The 18,891-nt window shown below is 55.1% G+C and overlaps 1 protein-coding gene across 1 annotated transcript in view; it reads right to left on the bottom strand.

The window, feature by feature from the left end:
* Positions 1-245: 245 nt before the first annotated feature.
* The window catches only part of LOC113480132 (hydrocephalus-inducing protein homolog), a 96,047-nt gene continuing 77,401 nt past the window's right edge, over positions 246-18,891 (bottom strand). The window contains exons 25-46 of the mRNA XM_026848750.1: positions 18,500-18,709; positions 17,504-17,641; positions 15,660-15,837; positions 15,018-15,148; positions 14,213-14,346; positions 13,064-13,200; positions 12,088-12,215; positions 11,784-11,975; positions 11,245-11,394; positions 9,935-10,174; positions 9,555-9,717; positions 8,382-8,552; positions 7,584-7,757; positions 6,344-6,465; positions 5,651-5,800; positions 5,172-5,355; positions 4,555-4,696; positions 3,426-3,579; positions 2,173-2,787; positions 1,488-1,691; positions 867-1,081; positions 246-686 (exon numbers count right to left, since the gene is read on the bottom strand). Of these exons, the coding sequence (XP_026704551.1) occupies positions 281-686; positions 867-1,081; positions 1,488-1,691; positions 2,173-2,787; positions 3,426-3,579; positions 4,555-4,696; positions 5,172-5,355; positions 5,651-5,800; positions 6,344-6,465; positions 7,584-7,757; positions 8,382-8,552; positions 9,555-9,717; positions 9,935-10,174; positions 11,245-11,394; positions 11,784-11,975; positions 12,088-12,215; positions 13,064-13,200; positions 14,213-14,346; positions 15,018-15,148; positions 15,660-15,837; positions 17,504-17,641; positions 18,500-18,709 (4,338 nt within the window). The 3' untranslated portion in view covers positions 246-280. The remainder of the gene's footprint in view (positions 687-866; positions 1,082-1,487; positions 1,692-2,172; positions 2,788-3,425; positions 3,580-4,554; positions 4,697-5,171; positions 5,356-5,650; positions 5,801-6,343; positions 6,466-7,583; positions 7,758-8,381; positions 8,553-9,554; positions 9,718-9,934; positions 10,175-11,244; positions 11,395-11,783; positions 11,976-12,087; positions 12,216-13,063; positions 13,201-14,212; positions 14,347-15,017; positions 15,149-15,659; positions 15,838-17,503; positions 17,642-18,499; positions 18,710-18,891) is intronic.

Here is an 18,891-nt window from a genome sequence, read left to right as displayed (position 1 = left end):
GAAAACTTGACCCAACCCTAGTTGAACCAGGACAACGACAAACACCGAATTGTGCAAAATGGCAACTTTATTGTTCCAACAAGCCTTTTTATGACTTTATGAAGCATATGTGTCCGTATATGAATGGTTTCATTAGAGACTAACAGTTCACAGCTGGATGCCCTCTTCTCTGTTGCAGCCTCAATGACCTTCCTCTCCTTGCGGTCAGGCAGTTCCAGTCTGGCATTCCTTAATCTTCTCAGCTCTTCTCGGGACTTTCAAGCCTCTTAAGGGTACATGCTTATCTGCCAAAAGTCAGTATCAAACTTACATTCTGATCCCTCAGACTAGCCCAGGTCTCCCATAGTACCAGTACTGGTTCCCAGCTCCAAGCATGGGAGGAGACACTGGGCGGCTCAGGCAGCATGCTCTGCCTGAGCCAGAAGGTCACTGGGGCACAAGGGGCAGCCCTGGCTCTGAGTTCAGGGAGGAGCAGTGTGGGAGGCTCCCATGCTCCAGCCTTACCGTGGTCCTGGCTGATAGTAGGATACAGGCAGGTACCCCTGCAGTGCACCTGGTACATTCGGTTTGTCCCCAGAACCTCAAAATGCAGCATCTGATCAAACTGCCCCGGCACGGTGGAGCTGAATTGGACCTTCAGTTCCACCTCGCCGTGGGCAGGCACTATCCACCGGCAGCTGCTCAGCCTGGCAATGAAAGAGGAGGCTTCAGACATTGCTAACGAGAAAACGAGAGAAGGAGGCAGCTCATGGACTCGCCATCCCATGGAGACACCGGCAGAGGGTCCCTGCGGAGCTGGGGACGATAGACCCCGCTTGGCAAGATGGACGTGAAGCAGAGGGATCACCTCCTCCCTCACGGCTCACCTGACGGATCTCCCCGGGGATGGGACCGTGTCCATGTCGCTTTGGTGCGCCCCGGGGGGCTGTGTGGGTGCTCCCGTGCCCGGCACCTGGAGACCTCTCCTGGCTGGAGACCTTGCCCGGCTGGAGCTCCGCTTCCTCCTCACAGCCTCCGGCCTGCCCGCGGCTTTCTCCTTCCCCGACTGGCCCCTGCTTGGCGTGACCTGCTCCTCTGACACCTTCACACCAAGGCAGAGAGGAAAGGGAGAGAGGTGAGACCTGCCCTGAGACACCCCCATCCCAGAGAGAAAGCTGCAGGTTTGTTAACAGACGGGAGAGAGAATAAACCACCAACCACCTCTGCCCATGGATTTGGTCTTCCTTATTGGACTTTGTTTTGCCTACAACACTCCTCCTTGCCCAGGACCCTCTCCTCAAGGGAAGTTGAAGGGTTTAGCTGATTTTTTTTTCCTCTCATTTTACAGAACTGCCCATGTTTTAAGCAGAGCTGTCTCTTTCAGACAGACAGGAGTGGTGCCTGCAGACATGGGGCCCTGTCATGTCTTCACTGCCCTTCCACAGTGATCCTTTTCCATCTCACCCGCCCCCCCATGCCCCCATCCAGCCTGGATCCTGCCCTGGCACCTTCACTGCAGGCACATCCAAGAGACTTCTGGTGTCCTTCTTTTCTTCTTCTGCAGTGGCACCTTCGGGCACAACAAAGGCGAAGTGCTCGAGGGCTTCTCCTGCTGCAGGGACCATCCGCTTCTCTGGGTAGCGGATCACAGAGTAGAAAGCCGTAGGTGGAATGGGAGGCCCCGAGGGACCCAGTCCCAGGTCATCCAGGACCTAAAGCATAAGAGAAAACCCTGTTTATACTCCCGTCACCTTCATCCTCACACTCCCTGAAAGGCACTGAGCTTTTGACAATGGGTTTTTTTGTGCATATGGAGTACAGTGATTTTTTATGCCCAGCAGGGTGGGCAGGCTCCAGAGCAGTGCCAGGACCTACAAGTGGGACCTAGAGAGAAATCTGAGTGACTCAGCTGAAGAAAACCATGACCAGGAGCTGCCCTACCCTGGGACCATTTTGAATGATTTCCAGACTGGGAAACTCTGAACAGAGAGGATGTTTGAACAGAGAGCCCTCCCTCTTCCCCCTGACCTGAGGGATGGCAAGAACTTCCCCAGCCACGTGGCTGCTGTGAAGCCATTGTGGAACATCATCAGTGGCCTGGACAAGGCTCTGTGCTGTTGTCACCTGGCGGGACACAATGCGCCAGGGCCCAGACCATGGCAGGCTCCGCATCTGAACCTCACAAAGCTTTACCTGCTCTGCTGCTGGCAGCTTGCCACTCTCCAGGATCGCCCTCGTCACATCTGCAGGGCTCAGCACCTGGATGTCCAAGCAGGGCACCCCAATGTCCTGGCCTCTGGCTGACCCTTCTGCACCTTCCCCTTCCAGCCCAGGTAACTTGGAGTCCTCCGGAGCATTCAGTTTTTCCAGACACTCCTTCTCCAGCCTCTCCTGGCGCTTCTTCTCTCTGTTCTTTTGGCTCCTGCGATGGTGCTGACCTTGTACGTGGTGCTGCACCACTTCCTGGTTCAGAGGGGACAGCAGGAAACCCCGAGCCCTGTCCCAGGTTGACAAAATATGTGTGACATCCTTCTGCCAATCCTCGTAGATCTTAAACCTCAGGGCCAAGTTCTCACTGTCACTCTGCACCTCGGTTTTGGTTTCCCCCTCTTCTGGGTCCACCGGTTGTACAACCTCCGCTGGGCAGACATCTGTCAGGGGAGCCTTGCTCTGCTTTTTCTTGTCTTCCTTGTCACTTGCAAGAGAGTCCAGGTGCTCCTTTGCAGATTCCGTCTTCTCTCCCCCCTTGGTGACATCGGACAGGTTGCCGATGGATGCGCTGCTGTTGCTGGTGGATGCGTTTGTATTCTGGGCAGGAGGAGCAGGAAAAAGCGGTGAGCATTTCCAAGCACCAACTGACACTAAACTCCCCAGCGCCAGAGTGATGAGGAGTCCTGCAAACCAGCTGAGAAACAGAACAGCTTCCCTGACCCAAACAGGGAACTTAAGACACCACCATACTCCTGTGCAGTCCTCTGGGCATGTTTCTGGTGTGCTGAGCATCCATCCCTGTGTCTGGCTGACACTTTGGGAAGTCTGGCTGCTAATGAATACCTAGAGGGCCTGGTGGTATCTCCTGCCAGGCAGGTAGCAAAAGACACCACATCCCAGGCGGGTCAGGGCTCAGAGGTGTAAGTCACATGCAGAACGGGGACAAATGCTGGACTAAAACTATCTAGGGCTTGGAGTTATGTGAAGCCATGACTCAAAGGCAGCATGGCCCTAGAAGAGCAGCTCTACCCAACAAACCCAGGCAAAAGTACCCCAGGTGAAGCAGCAGCAGGATCAAACACTGGCTGCTGTTTCCCAGCACAGCCCCGTGTGTTACCGACGGCCAGGTGCTCATCCCCAGCACTGCGGGTGGCTGCTGGCTGTGCCAGGAATCGTACGGCTCAGCAGGAGGGGCCCCAGGGCTTTTACTCCTCTCTATAAACACAACCACCTACCTGCCCGACTCCAGGCTGGCTTTTCTTCCTTGCCGCATTATCTTTGTCTTTCCCAAGCTTTCTCTTGGCCCACTGAGATGACTTCTTCAGCTCTTCTTCCTCCCTCAAGCGTTCTAGCTTTTCCTCAAGCTCTCGAGCCAGCTGCTCCATCTCCCTTCAGCAAGACAAACAAAACATCCCCGAGAGTCACCGACAGAAATCTGGGCTTTTTGCAATCCCAGCTGGTCCCGCACTTCATTCACTGACCCTGAGGCCAGGCACAACCGTTAGACCAGCTCTGTGGACTTCCCGCAACCTGGGGAGGCTGGGACATGCAAAGTGCGGGAAAGTGGGAGGGGACCTCCAGGGCCAGCCAAATCTAGGCTTTGCTGTCACAAGGTCTAAATTGCACTACTTCTCCAGTAAGGTCCACCTGGACACCTCCAGCAATGCTGCCAAAGACTGACTGATCCAGGGAAACAAACTTCAGCTGGGGCTGAAAGAAGTGCTGACACACAGGCTCACTTTAAGCAAGTCCCTCCCCAAGTTTCAGGCAGGAGTTAAGAGAGGCATAAGCTTATCCTGTGTATCCTCCTGAACAGGGCTGCTTTGCTGGATCAGAGCTTCTCCCAGGCTCACCTGCTGTTGCAGCTGAAGCTGAGCCTAGGAGAAACCAGCTTTATGGCTGGTGTCACTCAGTAAGGAAAACCCTGGGAGCTCAGCAGTGCAAGGGCCTCACCTACACCAGGACTGGGATCTAAACCAAGCCAGCACAGCTGCGCCTCACACCAACCCACACCACAACCCCTCTGGTTTGGAGAAGGGGGGCAATGAAGAAGATGAGAATGAACATCATTAACTTAGAGACACCTGTAAGCACAGTGGCAAGGCAAACACAGAGCCCAGCTCCCTGCAGCTTGTGTCTAAGCCGAAGGGCTCACCACTAAAGCAGAGAGAGGGTGTTCTTATCTCACCGGAGGAAGGTGCCTTCTCTGCTGGGAACCAGGGAGGTGGAACTGGCAATCCTTGTGCTGCTGGTAATTAATGCTTTTGGCCTTGGTAACCCCTCTGAGCTCAACCAAGGTCTCCAGAGCAGGGAAACCCTTCGGGGACACTATCCTGGGGAGGCACCCATAGAAGGCTTACAGACCTTTTCTTCCTCTCACGCTGGACTTGCAGTATACTGTTATCAAAGTGAATTTTCTCCTCCTCGGTGAGGGCATCATACTCGTCCTCGTTCATCTCCCAGAGGCGTGCTTTTTCCCTCCTGGCAGCTTCTTCCTGCTCCCGTCCTTCAGCACAGACCAGAGGAGAAATTGTCAGTGCCTGCTAGCAGAGCTTGTTGCTCTGGGTGAGCTGCCAGGATTCACAACTCTGTCCCGACCCAGCCTATCATCCTGCCAGGAGATACTGGCGAGCTCACATCCCTGCTTCAAAATTCAGACAGGCCCCCAAACTATCGCTGCTCAGTGAGTTCCCATGCCTGGATGGCTCACACGCCCCAGCGCCATGGACGGCTGGCTGGCGGTTAGTTATTGAGCCACAGCAGCTTACACTTGTGCCCAAGCTTTAATGTTAGAGACTGAGGTCAACCTCAGCATTGCTGTATATTAAGCAACTGTAAGCTGAATGCTGACTACATCAAGGCAGAAGGTGGAAGGATTAATAAAAACACCTTTTACAAGTTCTGCTGGTAACCCAGATACACACGGGTAAGGTTGAGGGCTTGAGAGAGAACATTTGAGTTACAGAGGTGAAGAGTCTCACCTTCCTGCTCTTTTGCAGCCATCTCCCTGGCTTTCCAAGAAGCATAATCCTGGAACAGGTTCACAAAATAGATGTAAGGCCGATTTCTGACAGCTTTGAGCAGGCAGAGGAGAGCAGACGCCATGTTGCGTGCAAAAAGTGTCTCCAGGCCATCAAACACCACTCCCTGGTAGCAGTCGCTCAGCTGCAGATAAAGCCAAAAAGGAAGAGAAAGTCAGCTGTCGCATGCATTGGGTTCTCAGCCAGTCACTAAAGCCTGATGTCAGAGATCACCAGCCATCACAGTTCCAAGTGCAGCAGCTCAGACAAGCTCTGATCTTTCCCCGCACTCTGCCAGGTTATGGCATCTGCAGCTTCACCCACGGATCCCTGCACGCAGCCCAGGACTCCTCCAAGAGCAGGCACAGCACTCCTCCTCCTCTCTGAATTGTACCTCGCTGCCTGTCATCCTGTAGAAAGAACGCCCCCACGCCACGTACCTGCAGCCTGTCAGAGAGGATGGCCACCAGCAGGTCCTCGGGCAGCACGCAGCTCCTAAAGCCCAGCTCTCCTGATGTGCTGCCACCGATGCTCAGCGATTGCTGCTCAGGAACGCAGGGAAGGGGAGAGAGGTGAGAACTTGATGAGCCTTGTAATGTTGAACACCACCAGAAAAATCAACTGCTTTGGAAACCCCCAAACAATTCCAACTGCTGGGCTTGGAGCTGGGCTTTCTCACTAGCAGGAGACTAGAACAACACTGCAGGCCAGCAGCTCCAGGGGAGCACGCTGGAGGGTGCATGCATGGCCAGCAGAGACCCAAGCTCACAAGCCCCCAGTGCAGCATCCTGCAGCTTTGCCCACGGCTGCAGCCACATTAGCCAGGACTGCACTTTGCCAACAAACAGCTGAGATGCCGTAGAGTGTTTCTGCCAGGGTTTCATTCCCAGCTCGAGCCATGCCCAGCCTGCCCAGCTGGCTCTCTGCACTACAGAACCCTGCACCAGGTTCTGGGTGAAAACAGAGCCTCCATTGGAAGCAGCCCCTTCACTTCTCAGAGGCAACAGAAAGGTCCCAGGCATTAACCAGTGCAGGTCGTGCTTCACCTGGGAGCCTGTCAGATCCATCAGATGCTGCTTCTGGGATCGGGTTGTGGAGCCATCTGTCTTCTTCTCGCCTGCTGCAGCACTCACCTGGCTTTGGGAGCTGATGGACTGCAGGCTGACTTTGTCCACAGAGCTGTACCGGCTCGTGTCTAGGCTGCGCTTGGCCTTGGTGTGGAACTGCTTGCTGAGGGACTCATCTGCATTGTGACCTGCGGAGGGGACAGACTCTCAGTGGGGAGCAAGCAGGCACCTTCCACCCCAACGGGCACAGCCCTGCGCCCTGGCAGGGACACGGCCCTCGTCCCCCAGCCTGCCGGGCACTAGCAGCACCCATTTCCAGAAGTAGTTCCTGCCCTGCTTCTCTTTTTTAGCATGGTGAAGCACACCACCTGATACTGGATTTTAAAGCCAGAGTTTTTAAGGCACAGCTTCATGTCCCTCCTCACAAATGTGCACGCAGGTGACACCGCACAGTGGCTCCCCTATGGATCAAGCCAAGGCTCCATCCTCCAGGAGCATCACTTCTGTACCTTGCGCCCATCCTGCATTCTCACATGGAGACAGTAACGTGCAGCCCTGCCCCAGCTGCATCCCCCATCTCCACTGGAGCTAAATCCTCCGCATGGGCTAACCCCACCTGGGGCCCAGACCCTTCTTCCTTCTGCCAGCTCCCAACCCAACCAGGTTCAAAGCTGAGCAATGCAAAACTTCCCCCACCAGAACCAGGGTATGGCCTCACTCTGCAGAGCTCGGGGCACCAACTGCCCAACCAGGTTTTCTAAAAGTCTCTGGTGTCAGGTGCAGAACAGCACCACATGCACGAGCTGTGTGACCTGACAGTGAGTATAGGGAAACCTCTGGAGAAAAGAGTCTCATCTGAAACTCTGGGAAGTTATTCTTCCCTTCCTCTCCTGTTTCTGAAGCCACACTCAAAGTCAGTTGTCTAGTGCTTCACGAGCGGCTTCAGAGGGCTTCTTCCTTGTTCAAGTGGGCATCAGTTGTGCCTGATGGCCACGAGGAGTCAGCTGGATTCAGCTTTGAGGAAATGTAAAAACCCCTGAGAAGAATACAGGTGTGCTTCACCACTCCTAGGAACAGGAGTATGTGCTGAGAAGCCCAGAGGCAGTAAAAGTGCCCCTGTCTGAGCCCTTAAAACAGAGATTATTTTTTTTAATAACACGAAATGTTTTATGAAATGGCTTTGCATTTCTACACGCTGCACCCATGTTCCCTAAGAGGCTGTCAGACTCCCTCTCTGGAGCAAGCAGAAGTGGATGGTCAGGGTGGGTTTCTGAAGCGCTGCTCTGGGTCCAGCATGTCTCCTTACCGGCACCCTCTGCCTCCTTGCAGCTCTGCTCGGTGACATCTCCGATGCACAGCTCCCGGGCACGCAGCCCTGCCAAGCTGCTCCTGTCTGAGATGGCTTCTGTCACCACGGTGTCGATGGACAAGCAGGCAGCGCCGTAGTATTTGGACAGGGCAACCGCTGCCGCCGTCTTTCCTTGAGAGAGAGGAAGACTGCTTGGTGACACTTGCACGTGAAGCATTTTCAGTGACAGGTCTAGAAAGTCCCCAGACAGGATTTCAAAGTTTCAAGGACAGTGGGAAATCAAATGCCCCTTTAGGGGAGACCATGAGGGAGGGAGCTGAGCATGGCTAGAAGCGTTGTCCTCTAGACCCAGGTGGATCACCTCCACCTCACACCCAGCTGAGCACTTTGTCCCTCGTGGTGACCTCAACCCTGGGCCAGGACATTGTTTCGAGCCCGGTCCCGCCACCCCTGTGCTGGCCAGTGCTGCCTCAGGCAACGTCTGGGCACGGGCTGGGGGTCAGTGTGGGCGAGGGACCGCACTCAATGAGGCAAGCTGGTCACTAGGCATCGTGCTCCCACCAAGCAACGGGGACACGGCCACCGTGTGTGGGGAAGGATAGCCTGGCTGTGTGGACATAGGGTGAGCCACAGCACTTGCCCCCGCTGGTGAAGGCCTGGGACCACTTCATGTACCAGCAGGGCTGTGGCTTACCTCGCTTCGCTTCAACTGGTCAACCAAGCACAACGGCCCACCAGGACGGGTCTCTCCTGCGCCCCCTGCCCTCCTTGCAGCCACGGGCTCGGCTCACCTACCTGTCAGGGGTGCCCCATGGATGATGACGACTATCCCTCTGCGGTCTTGGGCCGCACGCCCCTCTGCAGAGATATCGATGCCAAGGTGGCGTGCGATGGCCCTATGGACAGGACTGTCGGCCACTTCCCCTGCGGCCACATTGCTGCTGGTGACGCTCTGCCCATGCTCTGCTGTGAGGAACCAGATAGAAAAGTCAGCCTCCTGCTTACCTATGACCCTGATCATCCTCCCCATCCCCTCAGATCCTGGTAGAGAAGACTCTGCTGAAACCAACACCACACTGAGGTCTCACCATGCCCCTCCTTTAGGCTTGTGCAGATCAGGGTCTGCCCTAGATGGTGGTCAAGGTGCCTCTTCAGAGTATAGGAAATGGTGTGGCAGAAAGAGGAAAGAACAAGCATTTGGCAATACCTAACAGGACTGGGCCAAATCTCCCATCACGTCAACATGGTGCTGGGTCCTGCTGAGGAAGGGGTGGACAGGCAGAACCAGGCATTTTACACTGTCCCAAGGGAGAGGCTCCATTTGCACATCGAGTGATTATCCAAAAGCTGGATGCTTTAGGAATATTACTCCAGGAGATGTTGCTGGGCTCTGAATTCATCATAACAGCATTTGCAAAGAGCTCCCACCTTTGCCCTTAGGAGGTCACCAAAAGCCATCTCGGCTTGCAGTGTCACGCAGGACAGAGAACACTGCCCTGCCTAGGAAAGGGAACAGCATCACCCTCATCCCAGCATCTCCTGGGGGAAAAGGTGCTCATTTGGCAAAACTGGGGAGAACCTCTCTGGCCTCTCACTTGTCCCTGCCCTATCTGCAACATGACCCATCCCCTGTCTTTTCTCAACACCTTACTCCTCCTCCTCCTCATTCAGATTTAGAGTCCACCTCGTTGGACTGGCTTTTATCAAACACGGAGGAAAAAACAAATGAGCTCTGGGATGAGACAGTGTGAATGATCCCAGCAGAGGACTTTCTTCCTTGATCTGACAGAGACTGGACATCTTCAAAGTTTGCATGTTACAAGCCACAGACTTTCACGCTGGAATTCCTCCACCAAGCTGGGGAATGGGTGGCTGCTGGAAGCCTGGGCTTCCTGTGGAGAGCTCAGGGTGTGCGGGCTGGACTCCCCACTGTGTCCACCCTCAGGACAGCCAATGCCAAACCCTCACCGTTGTCCTGGCCTGCTGGTTCCCCAGTCTTGGACTCCTCATCCTGCAGCCTCTTCTGGTCCTGATAGTACTCCAGCAGCTCTGGGGGCAGCTTCTCACCCGGGGCACGTGGAGGCAGCAATAAGGTGTTATGGCAGTCATAATCTTTAAGCATCTGCAGGATCTGTGCATGTAGGGAAGAGAAGCCATATGCAGGGCGTGTTTCTAACAACACGGACTACCCAGGCCCCTCCACAGTCTGCCAGAGAGCTGGATAACCCTGAAATGCCACCAGGCTTTGCCCTGGGGACTGTCTCCATCTCCCTGGCATGAACCTGGGAATACTGGAGCACTGTGAAGATACGGGAGCGTGCACATGGGGACCAGAGCTTCCCTCTCACCTGCTCCTCAGCAAGGTACTGCTGGTCGAACTCCAGAGAGTAAAACTCGATGGGGAACTTGCATGGGTTCTTCACCACCACCGTCCCCTCTGCTCCACGGCTGTACGGCAGCAATGGTCCCAGCTCAAGCACTGGGGGGCTGAACTCCAGCTGTGGCTCCAGCCCACGCCCTGAAACATGCAGCTGGAGGTTCTGGCTGCTCTGGCAAACATTAATCTTCAGCTTGCTTCTGTAGGACTTCTGAAAAGAGAGAGGCACAGAAAACTCCTCCATGAAGTCCCAGGTGACAGGGCCTCAAATTCAACTCTTGCCCCAGGGCAGGGGTGTCACCAGTACCTCTAAGGGGAATGGAAAACAGATATTTACTTCCAGCAGGGGCTACAGCATCTGCATGCTGGCTCTGAGGAACTGGGATGAATCCTGGTGTGAAGTCTAACTGGCTATTTTGGTGTCAGATGAATCTAAAATGCAGTATCAGATGTTTCACCTAGTCGCAAGGGAGTGTGATGCTCATGAGAAAGGTCCTGAGGGTTATGTTGCTCAAACACAGTCCTGGCACTGCTGCATCAGGCAAACATCAGCTCTATGAATGAGGCAGATGAGCTCTCACTGGCTAGAAATAAGGGTCGTCTTCTCTGCCCAGTGTTTGGCTCTGGTCAAAGCCAGACACAGGTGTAACCAACCAGCAATTAAAACATCCCTGGGACTGTTCCCAGGCACAGAAGCACTTGTGTCCATCCTGTTACCCACTGCCAGTTTCCAACTCACGGTGGCCACAGGCAAACTGCCTTTGGGAACGCCCCATCATTTCAGCTGACTCCCAGAGTGCCTGGGAACGTGCAGGCAGGCTGAACCAGAGCCACAGGGACTGCTGGCAGCAACCACTGCAGGCGACTGTCCTGCCGTGCACAGGAAGGTGCCCGGTGGCTGTTTTGCCTGCTGGTATGAGCAGCAGGACTTGCCTAGATTGGCCCTTGGAGAGTTATCCCCTGTGAGCGCGCCAGCTGCTCTGCACCAGGGTGCTGCAGCCTCAAACAGGCTCCTGCAAGGGGGAGTCGAAGGCAGATTTCCCCCCATGTGCCAAGAGGCAGCCACCCCAGCATGCCCTGATGCTCTCTGAGCAAGCTCCCCGGGGGGATTTCAAAGCCCCTCTCAGAAGAATGTGCTGCATGGGAAACTGAGGCACAGTGGGTACGGGGCTTGCAGAAAGCTCTCTGTGGAGGCAGACGCCGTCTCCTCCTCCCTGTGCTGGGCTCTCGTTACCACACCGCCCTGCCAGACCTCCTGGGGGTGACACTCGCCCATCTCACCTCTTCTGTGGGTGAAAACCTCACTCGCACGTTGCATCGCTGTCCCGGAGCGAGGGTTCCAGCCGAGGGCAGCGCCTCGAAGACACGTGGCTGGGCTTTCAACTTCTGGGGCACCTTCTGACGCACCCCCGCTGGCCAATGCTTGTCCACCTGAGCACAAAAAACAATTGTGTGAGGTCTCCTCGGTCTGCGAGGACAGACCCTCGGTCCCTGCAGCTCTGAGACACAGTCATGGTGCTGAGGGCACCCACAGCCAAACCAGCCGAGGCCACCCCTGGCCTGAACTGGAGGGAAAACACATCAGTAGGGCAGGCAGATGGGGAGGCACCATCCTCAGAAGAGGAGGAGTGGGGGAAGGTGGCAGAGAAGCGAAGCACCAGCTAATGCCCAGGTCCAGGTGAGCCAGCCTTGCTCTGCACCCTCCAAAGCTTACTCAGACAAGCCGTAGCCCAGGTGCTCACACAGCCACAGGGGCAGAAAGGGCAAGAGAGGCAAAGAAAACCCAACCGAGAAGGTGCGTGTTACACGCTGTGCTTTACCTTCTTAACAGGCTCATTTATAGTGATGAGCCAGTTACAGGGGACCTGGAGCTGATTGTGGAGCTGGATGGTTTCTTCCTGGCACTGGCCACACTGGAGAGTGGAGAACTCCAGCCTGTCCCTGGAGACGCAGAGGGCTGGCATGGCCACGCTGGCACGGAGGCGGACATGGAACGTGGGGCCTCCTGCTACCTAGGGGAGGACAGAGCATCCAGCTGAGAGCCCTGGTGACATCTGCTACTGTCCCCAACATGCCCCGAGAGGCACACGGGCACAGTGGGGCGAGGAAGCACGCCGCAGGTACCTTGATGGGCAGGAGCACGACCACCTCTCCCAGCGGCAGGTTGGCACTCTGTGGGTCGAAGCGCACTTCAAATGTCTTGCTCTCGCGGCAGGGCAGGTGCTTCACGTGGTCCAGCTCCACACTGAAACCTTGAACAGATGAAAATAAAGCAGCTGAGATACACAATCAACATGAACGTGTCACAAGCACGTTAAGGCCGTATGTTCTGGCTGGCAGCTCTGTGAAGGACCCCGTTGTACCTGTGGAGAAGACTGCCACTCCTTCTCCCTTGTCACTGCACAAGGAGAAAGGGTTTTCACAGCCAGAATCCAAGACCCACATGATAAAATGGAAACATCTCAGTTGAGGAGCTCCAGCCATTCCTTCACTAGGCATCCCAGGGAAGGATGCACAGACCTCTCCAGAGGAGAATTTCCAACTAAGATTCCCCCATGCCATAGTGCTCTCTGAAAAACAATTTAGAGGAGGCACCTGATCACCCTTCAGACACGGCGAGGCACTGTTTGCTGGTGCTGCAGCCTTACGTCACAGCCTGTTTTGGAAGCCTATTTTTATACAACAGAGGACCTCACAGGCTGTCTTCTCAATAAAGGTTGAGCAGAAGTGCTATGGCATGATGAACTTTAAACAAAGCACTTCCAAACCACAAAGGGTCCATCTGTTCGCAACACAAGCTCATGGAGTGCCCATCAGATGATGCTCATGGTAGCCAAGAGCAGAAGATGCTGGGAGGTGACCAAGGTGATCAGCCCACCCAGCCCTGTCAGGGAAGTGTTAGGGCGGGCCTGGGCAGGCTGGGTCTCTGAGCGCTGCTGGCCAGGAGAACTCAGGCTCTAAAGCACCAGGCAGCGGGTCCCAAGGAGGAAAAAGTTATACATACAAGCACTCAAAAAACCTCCCCGTGTCCAGTGGCTTAAGCTAATCTGTCAGAGACAGCTCTTTCAAGCCCACGTGAAGGCTCTCCAGCACTGGTTACCTGTGTCACGCAGGACCCGTCTGTCAGCATGGAAGGACACAGGGAACTGCCCAGTGACGGTGATCCTCACGATGTGCGTGGGGGTGTTACCAAGAATCACATACCCAAAGTCCAGGAGGTACTCGGGCAGCTCCGCTCTGAAAGGAGGAGTAAGGACAGTCCTTAAACCATAGCCTGGCCACATTTCCAAGAGCATGAAAGATGCAAATAAAGTATTTCTGGATTCACTGCTGTAAAAAGTCAACTCAAGACCATGAAATCCAAGGCCTGACCACCTGGTAATAAGACTTTGGTAAGTCACGAGAAGCATAGGACCTAGGTTTTATCAGCTACCAGTGGGGCCTTAAAATAAAACTAGTTTAAAATGAATACTCATTTATCACAGCTCCTCTGCTATGGAAAGCCACTGTAGGTAAGTCCAGTGGACCTCCACTGGTCTCAGTGAAACTGCTAAGCCCCATGTACAGCCCCAGCCTGAAAGTGCTTCAGGACCTTGTCATAAGATTCGCCTGCACAGGAAATCTTCACTGCTCTGCAACCACATCTGTCCCCAAAGCAGCACCGACAAATGCGGTAATCAACACCTGCAAGATTCATGGGAGGAGCCTTTCCCAGAGCAATCTCACTCAGGAAAGCACATATGTGATCTGTTTTGCAGAGCATCTTCCCGAACTGGAGGCTACTGTGCCCGTGCCTTCTCATGGAGGAGCAGAGGAAGTTACTGAGGTAAGCCTTGCAGTCCCACCAGCATCAGAGCCACCTGATTTGTCAAGGGTGTGCCAGCCTCTGCGGTTCCCTACTCTTTTTGCTCAGTGTGGTCTGTTAGTGGGAACAAAGATTTGAGTTGCCTCTGTCAGAGCTGGTCAGCAGGGATGGTGTTGGTGCTTTCTGGAAGGGCTTTATGCTCTGCACTGGCCCCCCTCAGCCCTAAGAGCAGGACCCAGCGCCTGTGGGGAGCTGAGCACCTCCAAAGCTCAGGGTCACTCTGTGGCAGTGAGGACACTCAGCTGCTCACAGGGAGCATGGCAAAGCTACCAGGATCAGACCCTTTCTGAGGTCCCCACTACCCCCAGCTCTCAGGAGCAGGGGTGCACTGCTGGGTGTTACTCTCGGGGCACCTGGAGACAGGGTACGGGAGCCCCTACTAACTTGAGAAGCCTCTGACGAGCGCGCTGGTCAAAGGCAGTGGCCTCTGGGGGACCAGAGGTGAAGGCTTTCTGCTGCTCCAGGGCATGTTCTTCTATCAGCAGCTGCTCCATCTGCATCTGCAGCCCAGGGTCCAGCTGAGGGAAGGAAAGGCAGCGGCTGGTTAGCAACGGTCCTTCCCAAGGCTCCCCCCTGCTCGTGTTGAGAGGGGTGATGGGGTCCTTCTGTCTCACTGCTCAGTGTCTGTGACACCTCCTGCTCTCTCATTCAGGGCCTCATCTCAAGTACAATGAACTCCAGCAACTTTGCCTGCCCGGTCACTGTTACAGAAGCTGATCTGGCCAGACAGACAGACAAGCCAGGAACCTTCCAGAGCTCCAAGTCTTTGTCTGCTCCCAGCCAGTGTCAAAGCAGCTTGGACAAGAGCTCTCTTGTAAAGGGAGTCATCATAAAGCTGCTGTCTCTTGGAGATCAGCACTGGCAGCACAGTCCCAGAGCACAGCCAGGCTGCTGCTATTAAGCTCTGTAAACCTGGCAGGGCTTGAGTTGTGAGCAGCAAATAACCCCAGTGATGACCTACATCTCCATCACGAAGTAACATAAATTCAATCACTTGAGCAGGGTCTTCAGGATCTCTCCCTGGGGCAGCCCCGGGGCCACTGCTGAGCTGATGCAGGATCATGGGCAGGTGTGGGCAGGGAGGTCCCAAGTGCCAGCAGTGCCCTGGGAAGCCTGCTGTGGGCTGCAAGGGACCCAGTGACACTGGGGGAGGGTGGCACGCGTCAAACGGGGCAGCAGCCATTCTCACCATGGCGTCCAAGGGATCTGGGGGTGGCTCCGTGGCCACAGCCGCCCCCAGAACTGCTGCTTCCTCTCTCTGGCCATTTTCTTCCATCTTTTCTATCACCTTCTTGAGGACCTTCTCATATTTTTCATTTCCTGAAGGAAGAAAACATCCACAAATAGAAGCGTGGCACAGCGCCATTCCCATTGAAGCTGGGAAGCCCCACTCCCCCGACTCTGGCTTCTCCCAGAAACACCCTCCCCAAGCAATGTATGGAAAGTAGATGCTGCTTCTCCTCTATCAACCCTGATGTTCATTCCCACCCATCTTCCTCCCCACATAGAAGCATCTCATCCCCTGCAATGTGATGCAAATCCAACCCTGCCAAAATCCCTGCCAGCCTGTGCTCAGCTTTCCAGAGCATTTCTGTCTAGCATCACCTTCCCAGGACTCCGACATGCTGGCAAGCTCTGCAGGATGGTTCCTGGGGCAAAGCCCATACAGGCTCATCTACCAGAGCTTCAAGAAGCAACCGGGGGGTTGAGTGTTGGTCTGACAGCCCTGAAACCTTCAGGCTTGGTGGAGGCAGGTGTGAGCTGCCCTACGGGCATCTGACATGGGGGAGAAACAGGGGCCCCTCCTGGGGAGCAGACAGGCCGTGCTCACCTTTGATGTTCCTGGGCAGGTCCAAATAGATGCTGGGAAAGCTCCCCTCTCCTTTCAGGGAGATTTCTTCGGGCTCCAGGTGACCCACTTGGATCTGGAAAGTCCTGTGGAAGGCTCCAGGCACTCCTGGCAGGTAGTAGACTTTCAGGACTTGCTCCTTGCCAGGTACAACATAACCCTGCAGGGTGTGGGAGAAGAGGGAGGGAATGCACCAGAGAGGGTTTGGTGGACAGATGGCTCAGACGACAGACACATCGAGAAGAGAAGGCAGGTTCTCATACATAAGAAAGTATCAGACAACATCGCCTTCTAGCTTTCTTGTACCCATAAGCTGAGGTCTCCTACACCAGGTCCTTCGGAGGGCCTATAGGGATGCATTCCCCCAGGACAGACCCACAGACCACCCCCTGCTCAGCATGAGGAGAGCTCTGCCCCTAACAGTGTTTACCCTCTGCTAGCAAGAGCCAGACTGAAGAAATAAAAGCTCTTTTAGCAGGCACTATGCAAAATAAGTGAAGTGCCCACACTCTCAGCATGGCCAGCAGCTCCTGCCACAGCACATCAGCAGTTCCCAGGCTGGTGTTGAAGGGCCTGACCCCTTATAATGCTTCCAACCAAATACCTCCTGCCTGTGCGGTTACACTGGGGTGCGTGAGCCTATCCAGACTCATGTGACCTGCAAATATGCATCTCTGGAAAGGCAGGAGCAGAGACTAGGACGAGATCTAGGGAAGCTGTTGCCAGGAAGGGCATCTCCTCTCCGGGCTTCCAGAAAGGCTGCCCCAGCCCCAGGCTAGGCTCACGCCAGCCAGGCTGAGAGCAAATGCAAGCAGACAGCAACACAGCCCTGGGTGTTGGGACACAGCCGCACCTTCCCTTGGCTCGCTCCCTGCACGCTGGGCTGGACCCTCGGCTCCCCGCTCCCCTTCACGCTGCAGAGAGAAGCTGCTGAGCGGGACAGATCCTGCCACTTGGTGCCCTGAGCCCCTGGTGCAGCGCTGAACACAGCTGCAGTGAAAGCCAGCCTTGCCAAGCTGCCAGCGCCGGCGGGGCTGTTACAGCGACTGACTGCGTGGGGCCAAGCAGAGCTGGGTCTTGGGAAGCTGGCAGGAAGAGGGCGTCAGTGTGTCACCCCTTGTAGGAGACAAGCATGAGGAAATGTGAACGCTGTTTGGCTTCCTCTTCCCACTGCAAAAAGGGACTAGACAGGAATGCTGCTCCAGCTCAAAGACAGCCACGCAGGACTGAGAAGCTGGGACAGTGGGATGCTGCAAAATCCTCTCCTCGCTGTTCCAGCCCTGCTCCTGCCTGGCCCCCTCACTGCCCCACAGAGCTCTGCAGAGCAGCAAAGCTGAGGGAGTGGGGGACCGGCACAGGGGCTGCTACAATTTCTGCCAAAGCAGCTTCATGCCCAAGTGAGAGAGGATTTAAGTCCTGCTCAGTGCTGGCAGGGTCCTGGCAGGCTGTGCTATAGGCAGGGACAAGGACTAAGCCCTGTCCGATCCCACAGCCTGGGCACAATGACTCCCAGGAGAGCCGGCACAGCCCGGCCCCGGTGCCCGCACAGCCAGAGCACTCAGCAGTTGGGTCCCCAGAGTCATCGAAGTGCTGGTGCCTCCGGCCGGTGGCTGCTGTGTGACAGCAGGGTCACCCTCCGACAAAGGCCGTGAAGGGAGGTCGTTAGGACCACGCTTGCTTGGAACCCCCCTGCCCTCCAGCAGCAGCTGCTTACAGCCCTGTCTCTCCTGGGGTTGCTTTCTTTCTTTTCTTCTTTTTTTTTTTTTTTTTTTCCCTTGGAATTTTTTTTTTTTTTTTTTTTCCCAGAGCCAGGGTCAATCACTCACCGTGCTGGGCAGGACCAGGGGCACGCCGGGCAGGGGGCTGTCTGCGGTCCCCATGCTGGGACTTAGCACCACATAGGTGAAGCCCATCTTCCCTCTGTTCTGCAGGGTGACCTCTGCTTCGATGACTTTGTTAAACAGCTGAAGAGAGGACAGAGGAGTGGCAAGTTGAAGGCACAGACCTGATACTGGGAACCTCCTTCTGCTTTTACTGGGATGCGAGCAAATGAACTCAACACAGGAGAAAAGCAGAGGCAGAGGAGGTACGGGCACTTGAGTCTCCCCGGTTAACCTGGGGAAGCCAACGCCACAGGGCACCCCTTAGCCCTACACAGGAACAGACACTGATGATGGCACGCAGAAGGGCAATGCCAACCACAGAGATCAGTCATAAGGAAAGCAAAGAGGAGACAAGCTCTCTGCACCTCGTGGTGTGTCATCTCACACCCAGCTGGAACAAAGGAGGTGGCATCAAGACACTGCAGAAGAAAAAGCACCTGCAGCGACAGCAAAATGGGAGACAGGGCCAACAGCTGGAAATATCTGTGGGGTTTTTGACCGAAAAGAAGTGGGGATTATTCTAGGACATTCTCTCCAGCTACAGTGATTGGGAAGCCCAAGTTAACTTCCTCCCTGGTTTATTTTGCTGATTAATCAAGAACTTTAAAAGAGAGCACCTCCTGGGGCCTTAGGCTTTAAGAGCAGATCAGCAGATGGATGTCTTGGGGCACATCCCTCTGGAGATCACTACTGGGACCCTGCCTGCCCCAGGAGGCGGCATTAGTTCCCTTGAGGAGGAAGAATTCCCAGCTGGACGGGGGTGGAGATGGCCATTAAAAAACAGCTTGGATACAGGACATATTACTCCAAGGTTGTACTTCCAAGCCATAGAGCCAACAAAGTAGTTGGGAAGGGGAGAGAGAGCCCCAGCCCTAGGTGACAGCAACCCGCCAGTGAGGATTTCATGACAAGGACCTCTGCCAAGGGAAGCTGTGGTACCTGCAGCCCGCAGTCGATCTCCGTGATGTCTAGGAGGTAGTTGATGAGTGAAGCCTCCCCGCTCAGTGCAATCTCGTAGGTCGGGCCTCCCTCCACCCTGCACAGTGCTGTGACGTGGGCGATGATATTTGTGTGGCCAAAGAAGGTGAACATGACCCGCTGGCTCTCACCTGGCTGCAGCACACCGTAGAGCGGCAGGACATCGAAAACCTGGAGGTAGGCGAGGAGAGATCAAGATGTCGAGCATGGAGATTGATGCAGAAGAGCAGCCACGGCTTGGAGCAACATATAGATGTGGCTGGATGGGGGGGTCTTCCTCAAACACAGGCAAAATCACCCTAACCTCATCCTGTACCCATTCCACTTACCAGTGGAGGGGCCATGGGAAAAAC

Source organism: Athene cunicularia, assembly GCF_003259725.1.
Source record: "Athene cunicularia isolate RWA chromosome 4 unlocalized genomic scaffold, athCun1 chr4_part3, whole genome shotgun sequence".
Classification (NCBI taxonomy): domain Eukaryota; kingdom Metazoa; phylum Chordata; class Aves; order Strigiformes; family Strigidae; genus Athene; species Athene cunicularia.
The sequence above is the reverse complement of the archived record's forward strand: the minus strand, read 5'-3'. Positions and strand labels throughout refer to the sequence as shown.